This window comes from Erythrolamprus reginae, unplaced genomic scaffold (assembly GCF_031021105.1).
Source record: "Erythrolamprus reginae isolate rEryReg1 unplaced genomic scaffold, rEryReg1.hap1 H_1, whole genome shotgun sequence".
NCBI lineage: Eukaryota > Metazoa > Chordata > Lepidosauria > Squamata > Dipsadidae > Erythrolamprus > Erythrolamprus reginae.
The window spans coordinates 1,974,105-1,996,108 of NW_027248462.1; the positions used below are offsets into that span (position 1 = coordinate 1,974,105).

Consider the following 22,004-nt stretch of genomic DNA (forward strand, 5'->3'; position numbering starts at 1 on the left):
ATATGATTGCTAATAAATGTTGAGGATGATCATGATTACTCAAAATAACATATGTACCTTTTGGTAAAATGTCAGGAATAAGAATTAATTAAGAGCTTAAGAAACTGGACATGCTCATAAAAGTGAATACTACTCAATGGAAGAATAAATCTACAATGCATAATGAAAACAAGTTGAATGTCAAAATATGTTTTTTTAAATTAAAAAAAATAATTTCTTTTCCCCCCACTAAAAATCCAGAAGAAGCAACTGAGTCACCTTTTTTCAGAAATCTTTGTTTATATAACTATTAAATCTTCAGAATTTCCATACCCACTTTTCTGTACATTTTAAAAATTCTTAATAGTATTGCATTCTTAATAGTATTGCATGAAGACAAAAAATATATATTTCTTTAATTTAACAAAGAAATATTTTAAAAACTTATACTCCACTGTACGCAAATTGCAATGTGAGATCTTTTGGGGAAAGGTTTTGTACAAAGGCGCATAAGTAGAAGAAATTTCTAAACCTCTAACTTTAACTTTGCTGGTCTCTCTCATGGGCTACTCTCCTCTTATGCCTATGCACAAACATTTTGCTGCAAGATTTCTCCTAGTCAACTGAAGGAGCAATACCTGCCCATGGCAGGCAGGAGTGCAGCTGTTGATTAAGCAGTCTTATGACTGAAGAAAGATGATATAGTTTTGCTAATTATAAACTACACAAAGAACATGCTGAATTAAAATCAGAATTGTTTTCTCTTCATTAAGCTTTCCCTGTTGTTCAAGTCAGGTCTTAAAACAATTATATAACATTTGGGGAGAAAAATGCAGCCGAGCAAACCAGCACTAGAGGCCAAGATGGAAAATATCTCCACCGCCACTATGTACCTCCCCTTAGCACTCAAATAGGTTGGAACAAAAGATATCCAAACACTGCAGAAGACCAACATGCTGAACGTGATGAACTTGGCTTCATTGAAAGTATCAGGTAACTTCCTGGCCATGAAGGCAACTATGAAACTAATAACAGCCAAGAAGCCCAAATAGCTTAGGACACTGTAGAACATAGTCACAGAGCCTTGATTGCATTGTAGAATAATTTCTTCAACTATTGAATCCATATCTGTGTCTGGGAATGGGGGAGAAGTTGCTAGCCATGTCATACAAATACCTATTTGAATAAGAGAACAAGAAATGACAATAGAGTTGGACAGTTTCTTTCCCACAAACATTCTCATCCTGGATCCTGGTTTAGTAGCCTGGAAAGCTAGAACTACTGTGATGGTTTTTGCCAACACTGAAGAAACAGCCACTGTAAAGACAACCCCAAAAGTCATTTGTTGCAGGAGGCATACCACCTTCTCAGGATGACCAATGAATAGGAGTGCAGAAAGGAAGCAGAGCAAAAGGGAGATGAGAAGAATGTAGGTAAGATTCCGGCTATTGGCTATGACAATGGGAGTGTTATGGTTCTTCAGAAATATTCCAAGCACCATTACTGAGAGTGAAGAAAACAAAAGAACAAAGAAGACTAAACTGATTCCCAGAGGTTCCTCATGAGACAAAAATGTCAAAGTTTTAGAAATACAGGAATTCTGATTCTTGTTTGGATAGCTTCCTTCTGGACACAAGTAACAATCGTTTGTATCTGAAAATAAAATGATTTGAAGACCCTTTTAGAAAAGTATATCTTCATAATATTTAGAAAGTTTTTATTCCCAATTCATTAAACAATTTTGTATTAGTCTATACATTTCAAGAATGCTCTATCCCCATGATGGCAATCATATGTTACGAACACCTTAGGTGGCCCATAGAGACGTCTCTGCGGCATATGCGCAATTGTGTGCATGTCTCCCACTGGCCAGCTGATTTTCATGTGTCTCTCGTGCATGCATGTGGGTTGGGGCACCTGCATGAGATGCACTTACTAGTATGGAGTTGTAGGAGCACTAGTGGGTGAGGTGCACATGCATGGGGGGCAGGGAGCACATGGCTGTCATGCATATATGTGCAGGGGGGTTTCACACAGAGTGCATTATGGGTTATAAGTGCAGAAAGGCCTATTAAGGCCAAAACAGGGGGCAGAGGTTTGAATCGCTGCACCCCCCATGACCTGTTTTTGCTCTGTAGTAGCTGCAGGGTGACCTAGCAGTGGGTTGCTTTTGATTCAGCTGTGTTGTATGAACTGGTAGTAATGGTGGTGGGAGTCTTCACCCACCTAACCAGCATTCCCTTCCACCCGATCTAGGATGCTTCTGCACATGCAACAGCATTTAGAGTGTGGTTCCTACAGCCCATCTTTGCTCCCAGGAGGCCTCAGGCTGCAGGAAGGCTTACTAGGCCAAAACTGGGTTGCAGGGGGAGGACAGGGTGGTCATATCTGCATGTGCAGGGATGGGGCAAGGGTGGTGCAGAGTTCCCCCCACAGCCCATTTTTGTTCCCAGGTGGCTTCAGGGAGGTCTTACTAGTCCCAAAATGGAGCATGAGGGAGTACAGTGATGTCGTATGCATATTCATGGAGCCTACATGGAGGACATAAAGGTCACAGAGCGCATACATTTTTGGCACACGACAACAAAAGGTTTAACCATCACTGTTCTAACCATTAGAACAATCTGTTTAATGGTAGTTATATTGTCTTTTAATTTCAAAACTTTAATATATAAAATATCTTTACAATCCTAATTCTCCATATAATTTACATATTTGAGCTAGGTATGAGAACAATGCTTATTCCACAAAAAACTACAGGCCAAAAAAGAGATCTGAAGTCCCATCACCACCATTGCCACCCTGTTCTCCGCACCGCGTGTACAGTGCAATTGCCTGCCGGTGTACATGCACAGCTGCAGCCGATTGCCAGTCTCAGCCGGAAGTACGACCTGCTGCACTGGAGGGATGGTTATTCCAGAGGCACTCCAAGGACATGGGGTGAGGTATCATCAATATGTGGATGATACCCAGCTCTACATCTCCACCCCATGCCCAGTCAACGAAGCGGCGGAAGTGATGTGCCGGTGCCTGGAGGCTGTTGGGGCCTGGATGGGTGTCAACAGACTCAAGCTCAACCCGGGTAAGACGGAGTGGCTGAGGGTTTTGCCTCCCAAGGACAATTCCATCTGTCCGTCCATTACCCTGGGGGCGGAATTATTGACCCCCTCAGAGAGGGTCCGCAACTTGGGCGTCCTCCTCGATCCACAGCTCACATTAGAAAAACATCTCTCAGCTGTGGCGAGGGGGGCGTTTGCCCAGGTTCGCCTGGTGCACCAGTTGCGGCCCTATCTGGACCGGGACTCACTGCTCACAGTCACTCATGCCCTCATCACCTCGAGGTTCGACTACTGTAATGCTCTCTACATGGGGCTACCCTTGAAAAGTGTTCAGAAACTTCAGATCGTGCAGAATGCAGCTGCGAGAGCAGTCATGGGCTTACCTAGGTATGCCCATGTTTCTCCATCACTCCGCAGTCTGCATTGGCTGCCGATCAATTTCCGGTCACAATTCAAAGTGTTGGTTATGACCTTTAAAGCCCTTCATGGCACTGGACCAGAATATCTCCGAGACCGCCTACTGCCGCACGAATCCCAGCGACCGATTAGGTCCCACAGAGTGGGCCTTCTCTGGGTCCCGTCAACTAAACAATGTCGGTTCGCGGGCCCCAGGGGAAGAGCCTTCTCTGTGGCGGCACCGGCCCTCTGGAACCAACTCCCCCCGGAGATTAGGATTGCCCTTACTCTTCCTGCCTTCCGTAAACTCCTTAAAACCCACCTTTGTCGTCAGGCATGGGGGAATTGAAACATCTCCCCCTGGGCATGTTTAATTTATATATGGTATGCGTGTGTGTATGTCTGTTAGTATATGGGGTCTTTTAAATCTTTAAACATTTTAAAAACTGTTGGATTATTTATGATTTGTTGTTACATGTTGTGAGCCGCCCCGAGTCTTCGGAGAGGGGCGGCATACAAATCGAATAAATAATAATAATAATAATGGTGTCACAGCGGAGCTGCTTGGAAGGCACCTGGATATCTATGTCCCTTTAAGATACTTCTATATGGGAGGCAGTGACAAGCTATAAAGGGACAGGCTACAGGAGCTGGCCTTTCTGCCAGATCTGTGGGCATGACTTGTTGGAGTGACACTGAGTTGGCAATACCCACTTGACCTTGCTGTGAGTAATGCTGAGTTGGCCCTGCCCACTCAGTCACATGACTCCACCAAGCTACACACACAAAACCACGCCCATAGGACTGGTAGTAAAATAATTTGAATCCCACCAGTGCTTCAGATGCATAAGGTTGTATTTGGCAACTGTAACCATTGTGTGAGAAAATTCCCAACGTAATATTTCTTACCCTCCTTCTCTGAAATCTTCCCATCAGGGCATGGAATGCAGTCATAGCAACAAAAGGGCTGCCCTTCCTTGATTTTCTTGCTGGTACCAGGACGACAACTCCCAGTGCATATAGAAACAGGCTTGGACTGAAAGCAGAAACACCAACCAAACAATGAACATTTCTGATGTATCATATCAGTCGGAGTTAGGATATAATTAACAATATTTTTTAAAAAAATATTATTTAAGGTCTAACTCAATGGCTCATAACTATTAAACAAAGGAATTACAATGAAGTCAATACACATTTAATTTATAAAGTTGTTTAAATGCTGTCTTTACTTATGTAGACACAGACCTACTGTCCACAATACTGTCTATAGAAAGATGCATCAGATCTCCAAATATAGATAACTTTTCAAATATAGGTAATGTTACTGTGATCATCTATGGTATTCCATTTTGCAACTATTTTTAAAACAGGAACTGGAGCTTCATTGACCATTTTCGGTTACATTAAAAAATCTTTAATTCAGACTTCTAAATGATTGATCAAATATATGCCAGTATACAGCCCAGATAAATGGGGAAGGCTAGACAAAATAATGGTGAACTATCTGTAACTACCTACACTTTTGATAACGTGACTTGTGGAACCACCAAACCGAATGGCCACCTGCAAGCTATAGAATAATGCAAGAACTACCTTTTGGTAATCAGATACTTTATTTATTTATTAATTGGACTTATATGCCACCCCTCTCTGTGGACTCAGGGTGGTTCATGACATTGTTAGGCAAAAGATTTCAGAAAGTTTAACAATTAATTGAGGAGGTCATATTTCCTCTAGTGAAAATGATGTGGTCTAGCTTTACACTAAATTAAGGAACTGTCAAAGCCTGCAACAGGAATATACTAAGTGATCAGTAGAAGATCAAGAAATATAATATATATATATATTGAAGGCCTCTGAATTATTATCAAGATCAAAACAATGACTGCTCAATTAATAATGAACCTAACATTATGAAATAAGAAGTAGAATGGGACATGAATAAATTGCTACACTGGAAAAATCCAGATATTGATGGTGCTGCCCTGTATTAAGAGAACTGGTCTATGTGTCATGGCATGAGGACCAAAAAAGATCTGTTTTTACCCTACTAGTAAGGAAAGGTGAGGCCGGAGACTGTTCCAACTATTTCACGAATGTATTGATTTCCAATTCAAGCATGATTCTTCTAATGATAATTAAACATAGGAATACTTGAGGTACAATCTGGCTTTAAGAATTGGGCATAGCAATGAAAATCACACTGCACACTGCCATTTTATGTGTTTTATCAATTACAGAAAAGCTTTTGATTATGTACCAGATATGGGCAACTTTTCATGAATTTGGTGTCCCAATCCATTTAATCAAACTCATTAGATCACTGTCCACTGTCCACTGTCCACTGATCATGAGAACGCTATGATGACAGAGATTGGTTCAGTACAAGAATTAGACAGGGATATTTTTAATCATTTTTTCCCCCAATCTGTTTGCTGAAGTGAAATTAGATCTGGAACTGCCTGATGTTGGAGTGAAGATTGGGGGTGGGGGACCACAAATTATTTTAGGTACTCAAACAAGAGAGACAACATTATTGGCTGGAAATAAAGAAGACCTGGGAAAGGGATTTGAAAAATCAAGGATGAAAGTAAAAAGTAAGACTGAATATTAACATCAGGAAAACAAAGATAATGATAACAGCTGCATGTAGACATGAGATGTTCAAAATCAACAAAGATGAAATTGAATTTCATCAATAATTTGTCTTCCTTGGGTCAAAATTGGTCAATATCACAATGACAGTTCTTTTGAAAGAGGATAATCTTAGCTTACATAGCTTAATATGAATAAGTTAATAAGAATAAGATCTGACAAAAAAACCCAGAGATATTGATACAAATACAAAAAACAGATAACTAGACATTAGCCTTTCCAAAAGTGATGTATGGGTGTGAGAGTCAGACACTAAGAATGGTTAATCAAAGGCGAATGGAAGCCTTCAAACTGTGGTGCTAGAGCAACCAACAGAGAGATCATGTAAAACCAGGTACATCATTAGAAGTCAAAATCACAAGAATCCATCTAATTTACTTGATGTACTGTACCATGTACAAATTCACTGGAGAAATTATGATGCTATGAATGGTTAGTGCAGTATTTCCCAATTATTTTCTGTTATGCCCCCCTATAGAAAGAAGTAAGTATTTCACGCACCCCCAACTATCCGCTGGGATAATTTTTTGCAATATTTTTTGCAATATTTAAATTTGTGACTCTTAGTGCTTTTTTGGCAATGCTGTTGCAGTGGGCTCTTGCACTTAGGTCATTGGAAATTAGTACTCCAATGAGTACTTTGACTGAGTGAGGGTCTTCTGCGAGTTCAGTTTGTCCAAGTGTGTATTTAGTATCCGTATTCCTTTTACCAATGTGTAGGACAGAGCATTTGTTGGATGAGATTTGGAGTTGCCAGTTGTTAGACCATTCAGCTACATGGTCAAGGTCCTTTTGAAGGGTAGAAGTATTATAGGAGGTATTAAATTGTTTAACATCATTGCAAAGAGAACACAATTACTTGTAATATTGTCACAGAGATCTTTTATGTAGGTCCTAGGACACTGCCTTGGTGAACACCACTGTTAACTGTAGCAGGAGTAGATATGGCATTACCTATTTTGACCACTTGTTGAATGTTTGACAGGAATACTGATATCCAATCATGCAGTGGTCCTGAGATGCCATAAGATTTTAGTTTCGTAAGAAGTTTGTTGTGAACTACTGAATCAAAGATTGTCTATGTAGATTGCATCAATTGATTTACCCGGTCAATTTGGGTAGTCCCTATGTTTTTACAGTGTAAGAGTTGCAGGATAATTTTTTTCTGAAACCGATTTTTTTGTTGGAAGGTAGGTTATTTGTTTCAAGATGGAGTGTAATAGATTGGTTAATGATGGATTCCATGACTTTGCAAGTGATGCAGATCAAGGAGACTGGTCTATAATTTTCAACATTGCTAGGATCACCTTTTTTGAAGATAGGCATGATTGTGGCTAGTGATGAGAGTTTCGGTCGCATAATCCATCATTTCTGATAAAGATAGTTTTAGGTTGTGTAGTGATTTTTTAACATTTTCTTTAGTAAAGTTGATTTGTGTTAGATCATTGAAGTTAGTTGGGGTGCGACTAGGAAATGCTGGGCATGAGCCGTTACTGTTCACAAAGACAGAGATGAACAAGTTGTTAAATAGGTTGGCTTTAATTGTTTCATCAATATACTCTTTGTTGTTTGGTCCCATAAGTGGTGGGATGGATCTTTAATTTTGTTGTTTATAAGTTATAGAAGGCACGAGTGGATTTCGTGCATAGGAGGTTTTCTTCTTGTTTGATATGATAGTTGGTACATTCAGTCTTTATTTGATGACATAAATTTTTATAGCGGTTTTTAAAGTTTGCAACATAGCCTGTTTTGCCTTTACGCCAAAGCAATCTTTTTTTGGATTGTACAGTAGCTTTCTTATTTTTATGAGTAATTTATTTATCTTGGTTTTGGTGTATATTAGAGGTACATATAATTTTATGACTCTTTGAATTTCAAGCAGAAATGTATTGTAATAGTCATCTACAGTGATACAGCTGGAGAATATTGTGTTCAAATCAAGAGATGAGAGGTAAGATTCTATGTTGCCACAGTTAACCTTTTTAAAGTTGAAATTGGTTGTTCTGCTTTTGGGGTTGTTTATGAGAGGATGTACATTGAGGCAAAAGTCGATTGTGCTGTGGTCACTGTTAGAAAAGGGTTCTCTTACTTGGAGTCCAGTATTGAGTGTAAACAGTCGCAGAAGATGAGGTCTTGGCAGTTGTTGAGTCTGGTGTTGTGAGTAACTAGTTGCACTAGTCCCAGACTAGTGATTGCATTGTAGAGGGTTGAGTGAATGGGTTCAGTTATGCATTCATTTAGGGAGAGTTAATATGTGGTAGGTTTAGATCGCCAAGAAATATAAGGGGATGTTGGTAGGAGGTTGCCCATGTTAGTAGTGAGGTTATCTTGTTTGCATGTTTGCATGTGAGATGCCATAGTCAGGGGCTCTATAACAAAGGAGGTGGTGTCTGAGATTAGTTCACAGATGATAGTTTCAGGGAGTTAAAGTTCTTGTTTAACTTGGATTTGCTTTAGGTTGAGTGATTTCTTGTAGAATATTGCAACTCCACCTCCTTTATGGGTTTCGCAATTACATCAGAAAATGTGGTAGTCATTTGTAGTGATAATGAAGTTGGAGAGGGATGTAGCTAACTATGTTTCACATATAAAAATGATATCAAATTTGGTGGGTTTTAGTAGGAGAAGGAGTTTGGGTATTTTGTTAGCAATGCTTCTTGAGTTTATTAGTTTACATTTAATGTTAGAAGTGGTTGATGATGAGGAAGTAAGAGGTGTGCACTCCTAGTATTAGTTGATTGTGAATTGGTTTTGGTTGGAGATGGGTAGGTAGTTAGGATGGATTTGAGTGATAGTTGCTGGGGGGTTGATGTTTATGGTGGGTTGTTCTTGGTAGACAGTGAATTGTATGTTGGGATGGTTTTGGAGGATGGAATTTGGATGGTTGGATGATGGGGTGTGGATTTTGGTTTTAGTGCAGCCAGCTCGGTAGTCGATGTATAGATTGATTTGTCCTTGGTCTTGACATTTTTTGAGTTCAGCACGAAGTTCTCAGGATTGGATTCTTTGCAATATGGATAAGTCTGGTCTTGCACAAAGTTTTTTGGGGTTGGAGTCATTTCGATTAATGGAATTTATAGTTCCATCAGTTCTGTTAAACTTTGATATTAATCAAAGCACCTGAGGATAGAACAAGAAGTAACATATGGCAGATTATAAAAGAAATTTCAAACCTAGAATTAAGGACAAATGTCCTTGTACTAAGAACAAAGAACAATTAAACAGTAGAATGGTTTCCCCCACATGTGGTTTTTGGTTAGTTTGTTCTTTTCAGTACACTTAATACCCACCTTTTCTCTCTAATGCATTCTTTCTTTTACAGCGGAAGAGGGATCCATAAATGGCAGCTTGTCATTCTTTAATGTTTAATGTTGGAGGCAGCACTTTGTTGAAAAGTTCTTATATCTTGATTCATTGTTTCAAAATGTTGAAAGATTTTTCTGATCTTTCAATATATACAGGCCATATTCAAGCCTATTGTCAAATTGTCCTGGAGCAATAATTATTTTTCCCCACAATCTTCTGTCAAGTTTTGTTTTCTCATGTCTAACTGTGGCCTGATGTCAGGGCCTGATGTTTATAGTCCCCAAGCATGTTACCACAAGTAGGTCTTCAAAAACATATGAAAGGAAATTTCTTGTGTACAAGAAAGGAATCAACCGGTATCAGTGGGGCCAAGCACTGATGTAGTCAATTCAAGTTTATGCACATTAAGCAATCTCATACATTAAATTTTAGGCAGATTTGTTTTCAGGTAGAGTGCTAGAGTTGTTCAACATTTTTCTTTTAGATTTTTCTTAGATTAGGATTGGATAGTCTCCAACACAGATGGGACACTTGTTTTAGTTGTTTGGATTGCATGAAAAATGAGGCATTTGAATTAAAATCCATCCAAAAAAACAGACCTCATTGTCTGATTTCTGTCTAAACATGTAGGTCATATATTGAGGTGAGGATATCATAAACTTCGTACAGTTGGAATTTCATTGCAAATATTGATCCAGAAAGAACTTTTTGTATGCATTACTGAAATAACCAAGGAACAGATTCAAATAAGATTAACCAAATCACTATTTTCATTCATTCTATAATTTATACATTAAATGGAAGAAAAGAGTGTATGAGAGACCCACAGTTATGGAATACATTATTTGAAAAACAAACCTATAACTATTTTAAATAAACAGCTATAATAATAATGTATTGTTGTAAGTCATTAATAATACAATTGAAATTTATACTATAGAAAAGGAGGTTCTAGTTCTTTAGAAGAATGTTAAATATATATCTGTCTTCTGTTTTTCATTCTACTTACGTATCAAATTTATTTGTAACTCATTTCACAATTCAAGGCAACTCTCAGTAGCTTACAACAAACATCTCACAATTATACAACTATTAAAAAAAAACATACAACTGCTAAAATAATAGAAATGAAAATTAAGTAAAAAATAATTGATTGGAAGGGACCAGTAGGGGTACCTTCTCTATTAGTGAACCAACAACTTCCAGCAATAGTTCCTTCTTCAAGACCCCATACCATGTTTTAATCTTTTTTCCAAAGGTTAAAATAGAGAAAGGAGACCTTCTCTACAATATTTTATTGATTGATTAGACTTTTATGCTGCCCTTTTCAAAGGGAGTCAAAATGTTTTAAAGGATGAGAGCTGTGGCAGAAAAGACTCTTCTGCTGAGTCTTACTAGCTGAAATTCCTGGGCTGATGGGTAAGCTGTAGGCCCTTTCTGCAAGCACAAATGTGACAACCATTCATTTTGAAGAAAGGTGGTTCCACAGACATCATATCAAATATTTTCTTTCATCATAGTAAATAATTTATTTTTAAAAAACAGAGGAAGTAATGATGTGAAGACAATATTGGTTGTACTACAATACATGTTTTTATTTGATCAGGTCTGCGGAGAGGGATGGCATACAAATCTAATAAATAATAATAATGATAATTTTACTTATCTAGTAAAAAGTAGATAGATTTCACAGAAGTAGAATCCCACCTGGTTAAACCAATTGTGCCAGGTTATGATATCTTCATTTATGATGAATATTCGGTCTGATAAAACTGCAGGGTTTACCCTCCCAACTTTAATTCTAATGAAGGAGTCATTAGAAGAAACAATCCAGTTCAGTATATCATATCCAGCTAGTAATTCTCCATTGTAGTCAATAGAAACCAGATCCCCAGCACTGTTATTAAATGAAAGGCCTTTTAAAAAGAAGTGTAGCTAGATGAACAAGAAAAGATAAAAGTTAGAAAGTGGGATTTAATTTGTGAGAAAAGGTATAGTGGAGATAATGGAATAGAATAGAGTAGAATAAAATGGAATGGGACTGTTTTATTTATGTAGAAAAATATACTTAGATATAAGACCTTACTTGGTGAATTAGGTGTGCAACAGAGTGATGGAATGAGGGGAAAAATGTCTCTGAATCCATTTGTTTTGGCATGCAATGCCTGCAGCAGCATTCTGAGGAGAGGAGTTGAAACAGTTTATGTCTATCATATGACAGGTTAATCAATCAGGATATGATGTGGCTAATCAAACAAGAGAACCTTGGTTCTCTTCCCAAGGAGAAAGGAGATAAAAATAATTTGTTTAATTGAAAGTATGGGCTTCATTTTCCTTTATATAAATAATGTTTTTCTTCAAGATCATGCTCAACCCATTACCTGCCATGAATCTTGATTTTGGAGCTTCAATCTTCCATTATTTGCCATTGAACTTTGAGTAGATCTGGATGAAATCAGGGCATGCAACGCATGGGCTACTGCATAGACAGAATTATAAATACTGTAGCTGTGACCACTCATTCTTTTTTCAAAAAAAGTTACAGGAAGATCTTCCTGTTTCTCTTCTCCTGTGCAAATATCACCACCTGCCTCACCTACACTTGAAGTTTTAAATACACAAATAAAGGATTGCTGCCAATAATCCTTGATAAATCCATCTTTTGTCATGGAAGGATTTCTATTTTCAGTAAATGACTGGAATTCTGGTGGATCATTGGCATGAATTGTGAAGGACAGAGCACCATTCATTATGTCAGTATCCCAATTTCTTTGGTATACATGTGAGTTGAGCTCCATTTGAGCAGTAAATATCCACACTTTCCCTTTGACAGTATCTGTTATGTTTTTTCTTGATAAATATGCAATCCATCTCAGCCTCACCATGGTATCAGATTCTCCACAAAATATCAGAACATTAATATTGCTATCCATAATTTCATCATGTATTTTTGCACCTTCATTGAATAAGTCATGAATTTCATTAGGAGTTGTTATTTCACCAATTCTCTTTATAAATGACAAACAGATGTTGTTTTGGGACAATAATGGAACAATCTTTTCTATAACCCTTTCTCCATTATCATTGTCTGTTATAACTATGCCAATCCATGTCCACATAAAATGGAGAAGAAGACACAGAATCCCTTCATATTGATGTCTTTCTAGTGGGCTCATCTGGAAGAAGGAAAGGCCTGGTGTTTTATAATTCATGATAGGACTAGAACCATAGATGAGCTGCATAAGGATTGAGAGGAAAGGAAAGAGATGGAGAGATAGCCATATGTAATTATTATTTTATAATACATTCACATACCAATAAAATATTTGCTTAAATTGATGAGAAAAAACTCGCATTTCTGAAATTATAATGAAAAGACAAAAAAGATGGCTAAAGCAAAGTTCCCTGCTAGATAAGAAGGAGGACTCCAAAAAAGTATTAAATTGATAAAATATGGCCAAACTCAAAAAAAATACAGCCTACCTAATTAAGCAGCAACTATATACATCCAAATTAATCTGTTCATTCACAAATAAGTGTGTTTTGAGCCATTTTAAATGCAATGTAGTGTTTTCAATTGAATGAGTTATATACTGCTCAAAAAATAATGAATGAAATATTCTCATTGACTACTTTGTTCTATACAAAGTTGAATGTGCACAACAGCATGTGAAATTGATTGTTAATCAGTGGAAAAACAGATGGGAATATGGGACAGAGTCAGAGGTTTTATGGCTAGTAGAATTCGAGACCAAGCCATAAAGAACAAACTGGAATCATTCTACGCTTTGTAAATATGTTGATGTTCCTGGTTTTAAAAAAGTATAAATTAGTACACCCTCGTTTGGTAGAGGGACTGAATGAATGTGGTTGGGTGGCAGGAGCACATTTCACTGTGCACTGTTTTGTGCTGTGTGTATTCTCTTATATTATAAAAATCAATAATTTTTTTTTTTTAAACAGTGCTGCTTCTTTAATGGACAGTTTGATTTAACAGAAGTTTGATTTACTTGGAATTATATTGTGTTGTTTAAGTGTTCCCTTTATTTTTTGAGCAGTGTATTTTATGATAGGTACCTACTGTATGTGTATACTTTAGGAAATATGATATTCTGACTGTTGGATTTTTCAAAAGCCAGAAATATGGAAGAGAGTTTTGTGTGTAACCAAGGCTACTTGTAATTACTATTGTCAAAAACAGACTACTTTACTTTTTGTTATTGGTTTATACATTCACATCCCTGAAGCACTCTAAACATGGAAAATACTGAGTTGAATTCTATCTTAAAACGGCTCTTGTTCCAACAGGTATGCTTTGAATTTTACCTGTGGGATCTTATAGATATCCAAGATATTTGCAACGTTAATGGAAATTTTGGCATCTAGTCCCCCAATTATTGAAGTCAGATGATTCTGAATACCACAGATGTAATTGGGGAAAAAGCGCTTCATGTTGTAAATCAGTAACATTGTGGCATGGTTTGTTTTCTGTGCATTGAAGTAACTGTCATAGATGTTGAATCCAAGAGTGACATTGGATAAGATCTCTGAGTTTTTATTGATCTCCTGGACTGCAAATGCCAGGGCCACAATATGTTGGTAATATTTAGGAACTAATCTGCAATAGAAGACAAATGCAAAGTCATATAAATTTTTAAAAGATATTTTACAGGAAAAAATATTTATTTTATCTCATGTTATAAATCTCTCTGTGTTTATTTTTATTATCAGATATATGAAACTAAGACAGTGAAGGTTTCATAAAGTAGTTACTTAATATTATATAATACTGTACCTAAAAACCTAGCAAATAGTATGTTATATATTTCTATTTATTTATGCAAAACATCAACTTTAGTGCAAATATCAATATCATCCATGCATTTTTTGAAATATATTGTTCTTTGAAATGATATAATAGATTCATAAAATATATTAATAACAGCTATTCACATCATTAAATTTTTGAACAAATGACACATTTTAGGACAATTCTCTCAATGGTTTATAAATCTAGAAAGGAAAATGGGTGAAATTTTCAGAGAAGATATAAATATCAAATTTTGCCAGACATATTTATATAGAACAGTATTCTGGTCCAAACTTATCATTAAACATTGGATAATTGGTTGGAGGAAACTAGTGAAAACTGTACAAATCTCCAATGGTTTGATACAATTTTAAACAGAGTAGACTAACTGAATTATGATCTAGTAGCAGTTCATACAGTTAGACAATGTGGGACTAAACATAAAATTCTTACATAAGCTCTTCAAGCAATGGTGGTGGTGGGACTTTGGTGAACTCTAGAATAGCATGCAGGAAAGCAGCTAAGGTGACAATGCCACCCACAATGACATCTCCTGACTGATAGTATGTATGATATGGATCATGAAGCCTTTGAACTCTACATTTGATATCATTTGACTTAGAAAGTAGAAGATTAAATAATGATACTGAGACAATGATTAATGTTAACATTGTTGGAGAAAATGAAATCTTTCCCTGACATCTAAATTATCTTTACTTCTTTGATGATACAACAATATTATTATTCTTGTCACAAAAGGTGATTATAAAGCAAACCTTGAGAGAAGCCTCCACACACTATGTTTTATAACTATAGTAGTTTTTATTCTGCCTAACATAAAAAGTTGCAATATTTATAATACTATTCTTCATGTTTTGTCTTTGGACACTGAAATTTTGTGTCTGGTTGAACAAAACAAATTAATTACCATTCTTTCAAAATTAGATAGGTTTGCAATTACTTTATGAATCCCGATAGAATTGAAGGAAATATGTTTATTTTTCTATCTCATTTGAAAAGAAAACATGGAAAATGAATGAAAAATACCAAAGATAATCCTCCTTCCCTTCAGAGAGGTTGGCTGCACGATTTTATTGTTGTGTTGAACAGCATGTTGTTCTAGGATGATATTTCTGTTACATCATGTACTGCATGATCATGAATGTGATTCTAGTGTTTGGACAGTATCATAGCTTATATACAGGAGTGGGCTACTGCCCAGATGGGGGAAACGCAGTGGGGTAGCGAAAATGGAGCTCCACCCCAGAGCACCCAAATTCCACTGAAAAATGTTGAAAGAAAATGCAAGGTGTCCTGCAAAAGCTACGCCAACAGTGTGGTAGTAAAAATTTTGGTAGCCCTTCACCACTTATATATCATATGAATGAACTATAGGTCTGATGGTCTCTGCTTTCACACAGTCTCAGAGTCCCTTATCTCCAAAATTAAAGTGTTCCAGTAATCTTTGAATGGGCTGTTGTATTGCTTTCAATAATTGCTAGCTTTGTCATTGCACAGAACATTGTTTGATGTTTATTAATATAAATGATTTCTTTTCTGTCATGTATTCTTAGAGCTCTGGACATATTGTAATATCAATAAGGAACAAATGGGATTTATTTAACCCTGCTGTTCTCCTCGGGACAATCCTGACCCAAAATGAAATTTGAGACCCTGTCATATTGACCTGGACTAAAAAAAGGTTGTTTTTAGCTGCTGGAATTTTTTTTTTTTTTAATACTCTTTTTGCTAGTATACTAATTTGAACATTTCTGAACACAATGAAATGAAAACTGAAGTGAAAAAAATTAATGGTTATTTGTTTATTTTGCTCAGAAACACCTCCCTCTAGATGTATGCAATTTTTTTCTATTTATAGATAGATTAGCCTGCAAAATCCATTTTTTTCATTTCATTTTTCATTTCTTTATGTTCAGAAATGTTCAAAGTAGTATGTCAATGCCCAAGATAGTCTAAAAATTCTGATTTGGCAGGCTAATCTATATATAAAGTGAAATAATTGCACACAGCCGGTAAGGGCGGGAGTTTTCTGAGCAAAATAAGCAAATAAGCATCTTGTTTGGCTGGGATCTCGCAAGATTTTGCAAGATCCTTGCCAGGCCTGTCATCGGCGCTGGCCAATGATGTCATCGGGGCGTGGCCAGCCAGCCCTTTATAAAGGGCTGTGCTGGCTTGGGGCCTCGTTTTCACCCCGACGATGAGCATGCAAACACCAGGCTGGTGTTTGCTGAATATTGGAGGCCATTTTGGGTGGCCTCGTGGCACGGCCATTTTGTGGGGGTGAGGAGGACCAGACCTACAGGCCTTAACTTCCCTTCAGGGGATCCTTTGGGTGCTGGGTTGCCCTTCACTTTTCTGCCTTGTTTTCAGGCCTGGGGGTTTTTGGATTGGAGGCCTGGTGCTGGGGATTGCGACCCACCCTATTAGGGGCACTACAGGAGGCCGGATTTCTCAGGCCAGCTGATAGACCCCCTCCTTCTTTTGATACTGTTTCTTGCGGCAATTAGCCCATTGGGTGGAGGTCGGAGGCCAGGGTGAAATTGTTTACGTATAGTTTCCTCCTGTTACCGGTTAATGGCCCCTAAAAAACAAAGCGCCATGTCTCCCCCCCTCCAGAGCCTCCAGCAAGGCTGTGGTGGGTTTTATGGCCCTCAGCCAGGGCCAGGTTGGCCAGCAAGGAAGTTCAGAACAGGACCAGGAGGTCAGGGGGTAGGCCTCGGGGCCCACCAGTTAGTGACTCATCTTTATCTGCTTATTCCTGGTCTAGGGTCATCGAGCGTCTAGATGAGTTGGACGCCAGGTGGCAGTTGGTTTATGGGCCGGGAGACGCAGCTCCTTTGGCTCCTGCCCAAGTGATGTGGAGGCCAAGACCGGGCAGGCATCATCTCTTGCAGTGGCATCTCTGTGGGACCTTCTTCGGGGACACCTAATGCCATGGTGTCAGATGAGATGGTCATGCAAATGCACTACACACTGCCACTACCCTTACCTGGGCAGGTTTTCGTGCCCCAGTTTCGGGGAGTGGGGCCACTACATATACCGGGTTTTGCCCTGCCCTTACCTGTAATCAGGTCTGGGCTGCACCAGCTGCTTCTGCTGCAGCTGCTTAGGCACCCACAGCATCTGCTGCCCCTCTGGCTGGGGTATGCATGGGGTCCGCGGTGGCAGTTACGGTCCCAGACCCATTAGTCTCTATTTGGGCCATTCCCATTCCCTGGGGGTTGCCTTCCACCCCCTTGGGTTTTCACCTGCATTCCTCCATTAGAGAGTGAATTTGGAGGGGGGAATACATGGATTTGTTCTCCCTTCTTAATCACGAAGTGCCCAAGAAGGATAAGAAGAAGCGAAGACTGAGACCGCTGGGTGATATCTACATGAAACAGCATGGGGTGAGGTATCATCAGTACACTGATGATACCCAGCTTTACATCTCCACCCCATGTCCAGTCAATGAAGCAGTGGAAGTGATGTGCCGGTGTCTGGAGGCTGTTGGGGCCCTGATGGGTGTCAAGAGACTCAAACTCAACCTTGATAAGATGGAGTGGCTGTGGGTTTTGTCTCCCAAGGACAATTCCATCTCTCCATCCATCACCATCGGGGGTGGAATTACTGACCCCCTCAGAAAGGGTCCGCAACTTGGGCGTCCTCCTCGATCCACAGCTCACATTAGAGAAACATCTTTCAGTTTAGGGCTACACCATCTTTTTGCTGAAATATATCTTCTTGCATCCAAAATAGATAATTCTACCCAATATATTAGATGGCTTTATATTTTTGCAAACATAAAGTACCTTCACTTACAAATATGTCTTGATTTCAAATAATGTCTAGCCTCTCTTCAGTGTCCCTTCTCAAATCAGGTCCAATTCTGAATATTTCTGTAAAGATCATTTACAAATATTAACCAGCTGTATTTTGAGAACCACATTACCTCATCCTTCCAAAGTCCAACCAGATGGTTTCAATCTTGAAATCTCAGTCCTGTGTATTTTCTCTGTACTCAAGGAAAGAGCTAGTCATGTCAAACTATTATTTGCTTGCTTTATTTTTTTTCAACTTTTCCTCTTAACGAACTGACCTCAATATCACTTTATTTATACAGTAGGTAAACTGTCCTTTGGACTTCTAATTTTTGGTGCACTTTAGGATAATTCCTATTTCCTAAATTATTTTAACAATTATGGAGTGTTTTCGATGTTTCAGGAGATAGAAGACAGACGGACAGATGGACAAATGGACAGACGGATGGAAAGACGGACAGACGTATGGAAAGACGGATGGACGGACGGACGGATGGAGGGAGGGATGGAGGGAGGGATGGAGGGATGAAGGGATGGAGAGATATAGATACACAGACAGATAGATAGACAGAGAAAGAGAGAGAGGGAGAGAGAGAGAATATATAATTCATGTTCCCAGGCTTCAGAGTGGTCTATGCACACGTGCAAGGGCAGTATGGAGGGAACATGCATGCATGCTACCATGGGCACACACACTCTCTTTTTGAACATGAACCAAAAATGTTTGGCATCACTGATCTAGCCTAATTCCCTGTCCCAGGCATGGATAATAAATAGCTGCTCAGATTTCTTATATTGTATTAATATGCTATTCGCTAAGCTGATCCAAATTTTAAAACAATATGATTGTATTACACCTTGATATTAATTTTCCTCCAAGAAAAAATATAGCCCACCTCCATTTGTATCATTCCCTTGTTTCCAAATTTCAAAAATTTATGTTTTAAGTTTTACCCAAAAGATAGTTTTATAAATTCAAGCAAAAACATCTTAATTATATATTATTCACAAAATAATTATCTTTGTTCCCGTTAGTAAATTCCCCCTCCATCAAGCCCTTCTATCTCCCAATCAAAATACAATCCCTCTAATCTTAAAGTTTCCTTAAAATCTAATTTTAATTAAGGTAGTTGCCATCTTTGCATTGTTAAAAAAATTAGAAAGATGTTTTTTCTTAAAGGTGCCATTGTTGTTATCAAACATATTTCAAGTCCATAAATCTTTCTCCAAATATAAATCCATTTGTAGTTCCTATCTAATTATAAAAGAAGCAGTAAAAGTAAAAGTTGAGTTTCTTGCTGAAATTTATAACCAAGTTATGTAACCATGTGTCTGCAAAATTCCTTACTCCACGATTGCTGTTGCTCTTATCGTTCATATTTCCGCTCCCACTGTAGCTCCAAATGTGAATTCAAGTGTCTCTACCAGATAGAATCCAACGTATACAAACTTAGATGCCAATGTCCTCCTCTCTTCATGAAGTTAAGATTACAAAGAGAGTCCATCCTTGCAAGATACACAACCAATAAACAACCATTTGTTAATCATCTATTAGCTTCTTTTACCTATAGAAATGCAAATCTTGACTCACAGTGCAGTACCTCCTCAAAACAAGAAGACGGCAGAACAAATCCATACCAATTCACACCAATCCACACCATAAATATGGAGGGAAATAATTCTGACAAGAAAAAGAACAAAAAAAAATTCCAAATATCATCCAAATCAAATCAAATCAAAGCCAAGTTCCAAATTTTACACAGCCTTTAAATCTCTTCCAAGCAGAAGAGAAAATATTGGGCAATTTGCTAAATCATAGCTTTTGCTAGGCGCCTCCATTATTAAGCAGCCACTATGTTCCCATTTCCGGCTTTTCTTTTTCCTTTTTATCAACAATTCTCCAAAAATCTTTAGCACTCCATTCTCACCAGCACACCACCAGGTACTTCTTCACTTCGCCTATGCTCAAGCTTTTTTACTCTTCCCAGATGTTACCAATCTTCTTTCATCTCCTGCATTGTCTTGTCTTCCCACAACTATTGTCGGCACAGCCATTGCTGTCTGGCCGACTTCGCATCACCACCGGCGCGAGACAGGCTGGTTTGTCCAATGGGGGTTTGCCGATCCCCCAACTGGACCTCCAGCAGCGTCCCCTACATCACCTCCCCTGCAAGGAGGTGAGGGCTCGGTTCAGAAGAACCGAGACCCACAGACAGTGGGGATTTGGAGCTACCCTCATGAGAACAAGGGAAGCTCCATGTCATTGTGGCCATTGACCCTGCCCACCCCCCGAATCAAATTGAAGTATCTCTCATAAAAGTTGCTAACATTTGTAGGTGCACATTCTCCAAGGCCATCACTCTGGGTCATCACGTGCCTAGTCGAAAGGATATATGGTGTCTTGCTTCTCTTTCAGCATATGCAGCTCTGAAAAAAAGAATAACAACGTGCCTTTAGGTATGTGGATTTTTTGGGGGGTGATGTGGTAGTTGTAGCTGGATACATATATATGGGAGAGGAAATATCTAAAATATGCAGTAATGTCATGTAATTATTAATTTGCATATAAGTTGACGTTAAAATCCCAACATTTCTGTGGCTATCCTGTTTCTTTGGATTCTGGTTTCTAAGATGGGAACATTGGTTTGACACTTGATGGAGCAGGAAGAACAGGGGAGCAGGGAAGTATGAGCATTTGTTCCCTCCCATAGATAGATAGCAAACATATTTTTTTCACCTTGCAGAAACTATGTTATTCAATTACAATGCTTCTTGTCTCCATGTATCTTTCAGATTTCTCTTTTTTCCCCTTCCTTCTTGGATATACTCTTTTCTTTTTATTATTTCAACAAGTCTATATTTTTATTTACTTGTTTGTGTTCTAATTAGAGTTGGTTTTGTTATTATGAGCAAAAGAATGCTCATCCCAATTATTTTTATGACTTGACAATTATTTTTAATTATATATTCTTACTTTACATTCCAATTCCCATCCTCCTCCCAGGAACTCAGGGCTGTACACCTAATTGTTTCCAAATAGACATTCAGAACAACTTTTTGAAATAGAATGGATTGCAAAAGAGAAGAGAGCTTCCATAGCAGGGGGCATAATCTTAGGAAAAACAAAGTTCACATTTGCTCTGCTATGGCATGCAGGATAAGAAACGGTTTTCAAAAGGGGCAAATTCAGAGCAACAAATTATTTGATTTAATTCATTTTGAAAATTGCATCAAGCTATAGTATATGCAGTGAATTTGTTTATTAAATCTTCTTATATGGAAAGTAGTTTCCTCCATCCATCCCATGAAACATTCATCATCTCCTCCTTGTTTGTGAGATTCATAACTTGAAATTCACCACATATGTTTCTCTTGACTTCTAGGTGCTCACTAAGAAAGGATTTTTCAAAATGACCATTGGAGCATGAATTTCTTATATTATTATTAACAAGCTATCATGCTAAGGAGTTCTACTTCCCCTCCTGACCTGAAAAGAAATATGATCCAAATGCAAAATACAACCAGAGGAGTTTCAGTTTCGCTTTCACAGCAGCGAGCAGCTTGACTACAGACCCGTTGAGCTAAGCCACACCCAGACTTCTTCCTGTTTCATTCTTGGTCACACAGCAAATACTGTTTGAGTTTCCAACACCCTTCAACTCTCACACACTAATGATGAATACCAATGGATGCTGGTAGATAGAGACCCCCCCCCCTATTTTCCTCAACAGTTCAGACCAACCTGTTCTTTCTACTGTAGTACCAATAAGGGGAAAAGTGGCCAAAAATGCAGGAAAAGATTTACAGATGCGATTAGGAAAACACAAATAAGGGAAGCTGTCTGTTTCTTCCATGGCCAATTCGATGTGGCATGTTCCAGAGTCAGTTTGCCTGACAGCCTAATCATTCTCCAGCCAGAGAGCAAAACCAGGAATGTTGTTTGCAGGGAGGTCCTGAGCAATTCGTTTGAGGGAC

The 22,004-nt window shown here is 38.3% G+C and overlaps 1 protein-coding gene across 1 annotated transcript; it reads right to left on the minus strand.

Moving 5' to 3' along the window:
- Window positions 1–727: 727 nt before the first annotated feature.
- LOC139155285 (vomeronasal type-2 receptor 26-like) lies at window positions 728–20,084 on the minus strand. The gene is made up of 7 exons (XM_070730407.1): window positions 20,025–20,084; window positions 14,662–14,825; window positions 13,725–14,016; window positions 11,780–12,634; window positions 11,106–11,333; window positions 4,344–4,470; window positions 728–1,632 (listed from the first exon to the last, which is right to left on the minus strand). The coding sequence occupies exons 1-7, from the start codon at window positions 20,082–20,084 to the stop codon at window positions 728–730; spliced, it is 2,631 nt and encodes an 876-aa protein (XP_070586508.1).
- Between the last annotated feature and the right edge of the window lie 1,920 nt (window positions 20,085–22,004).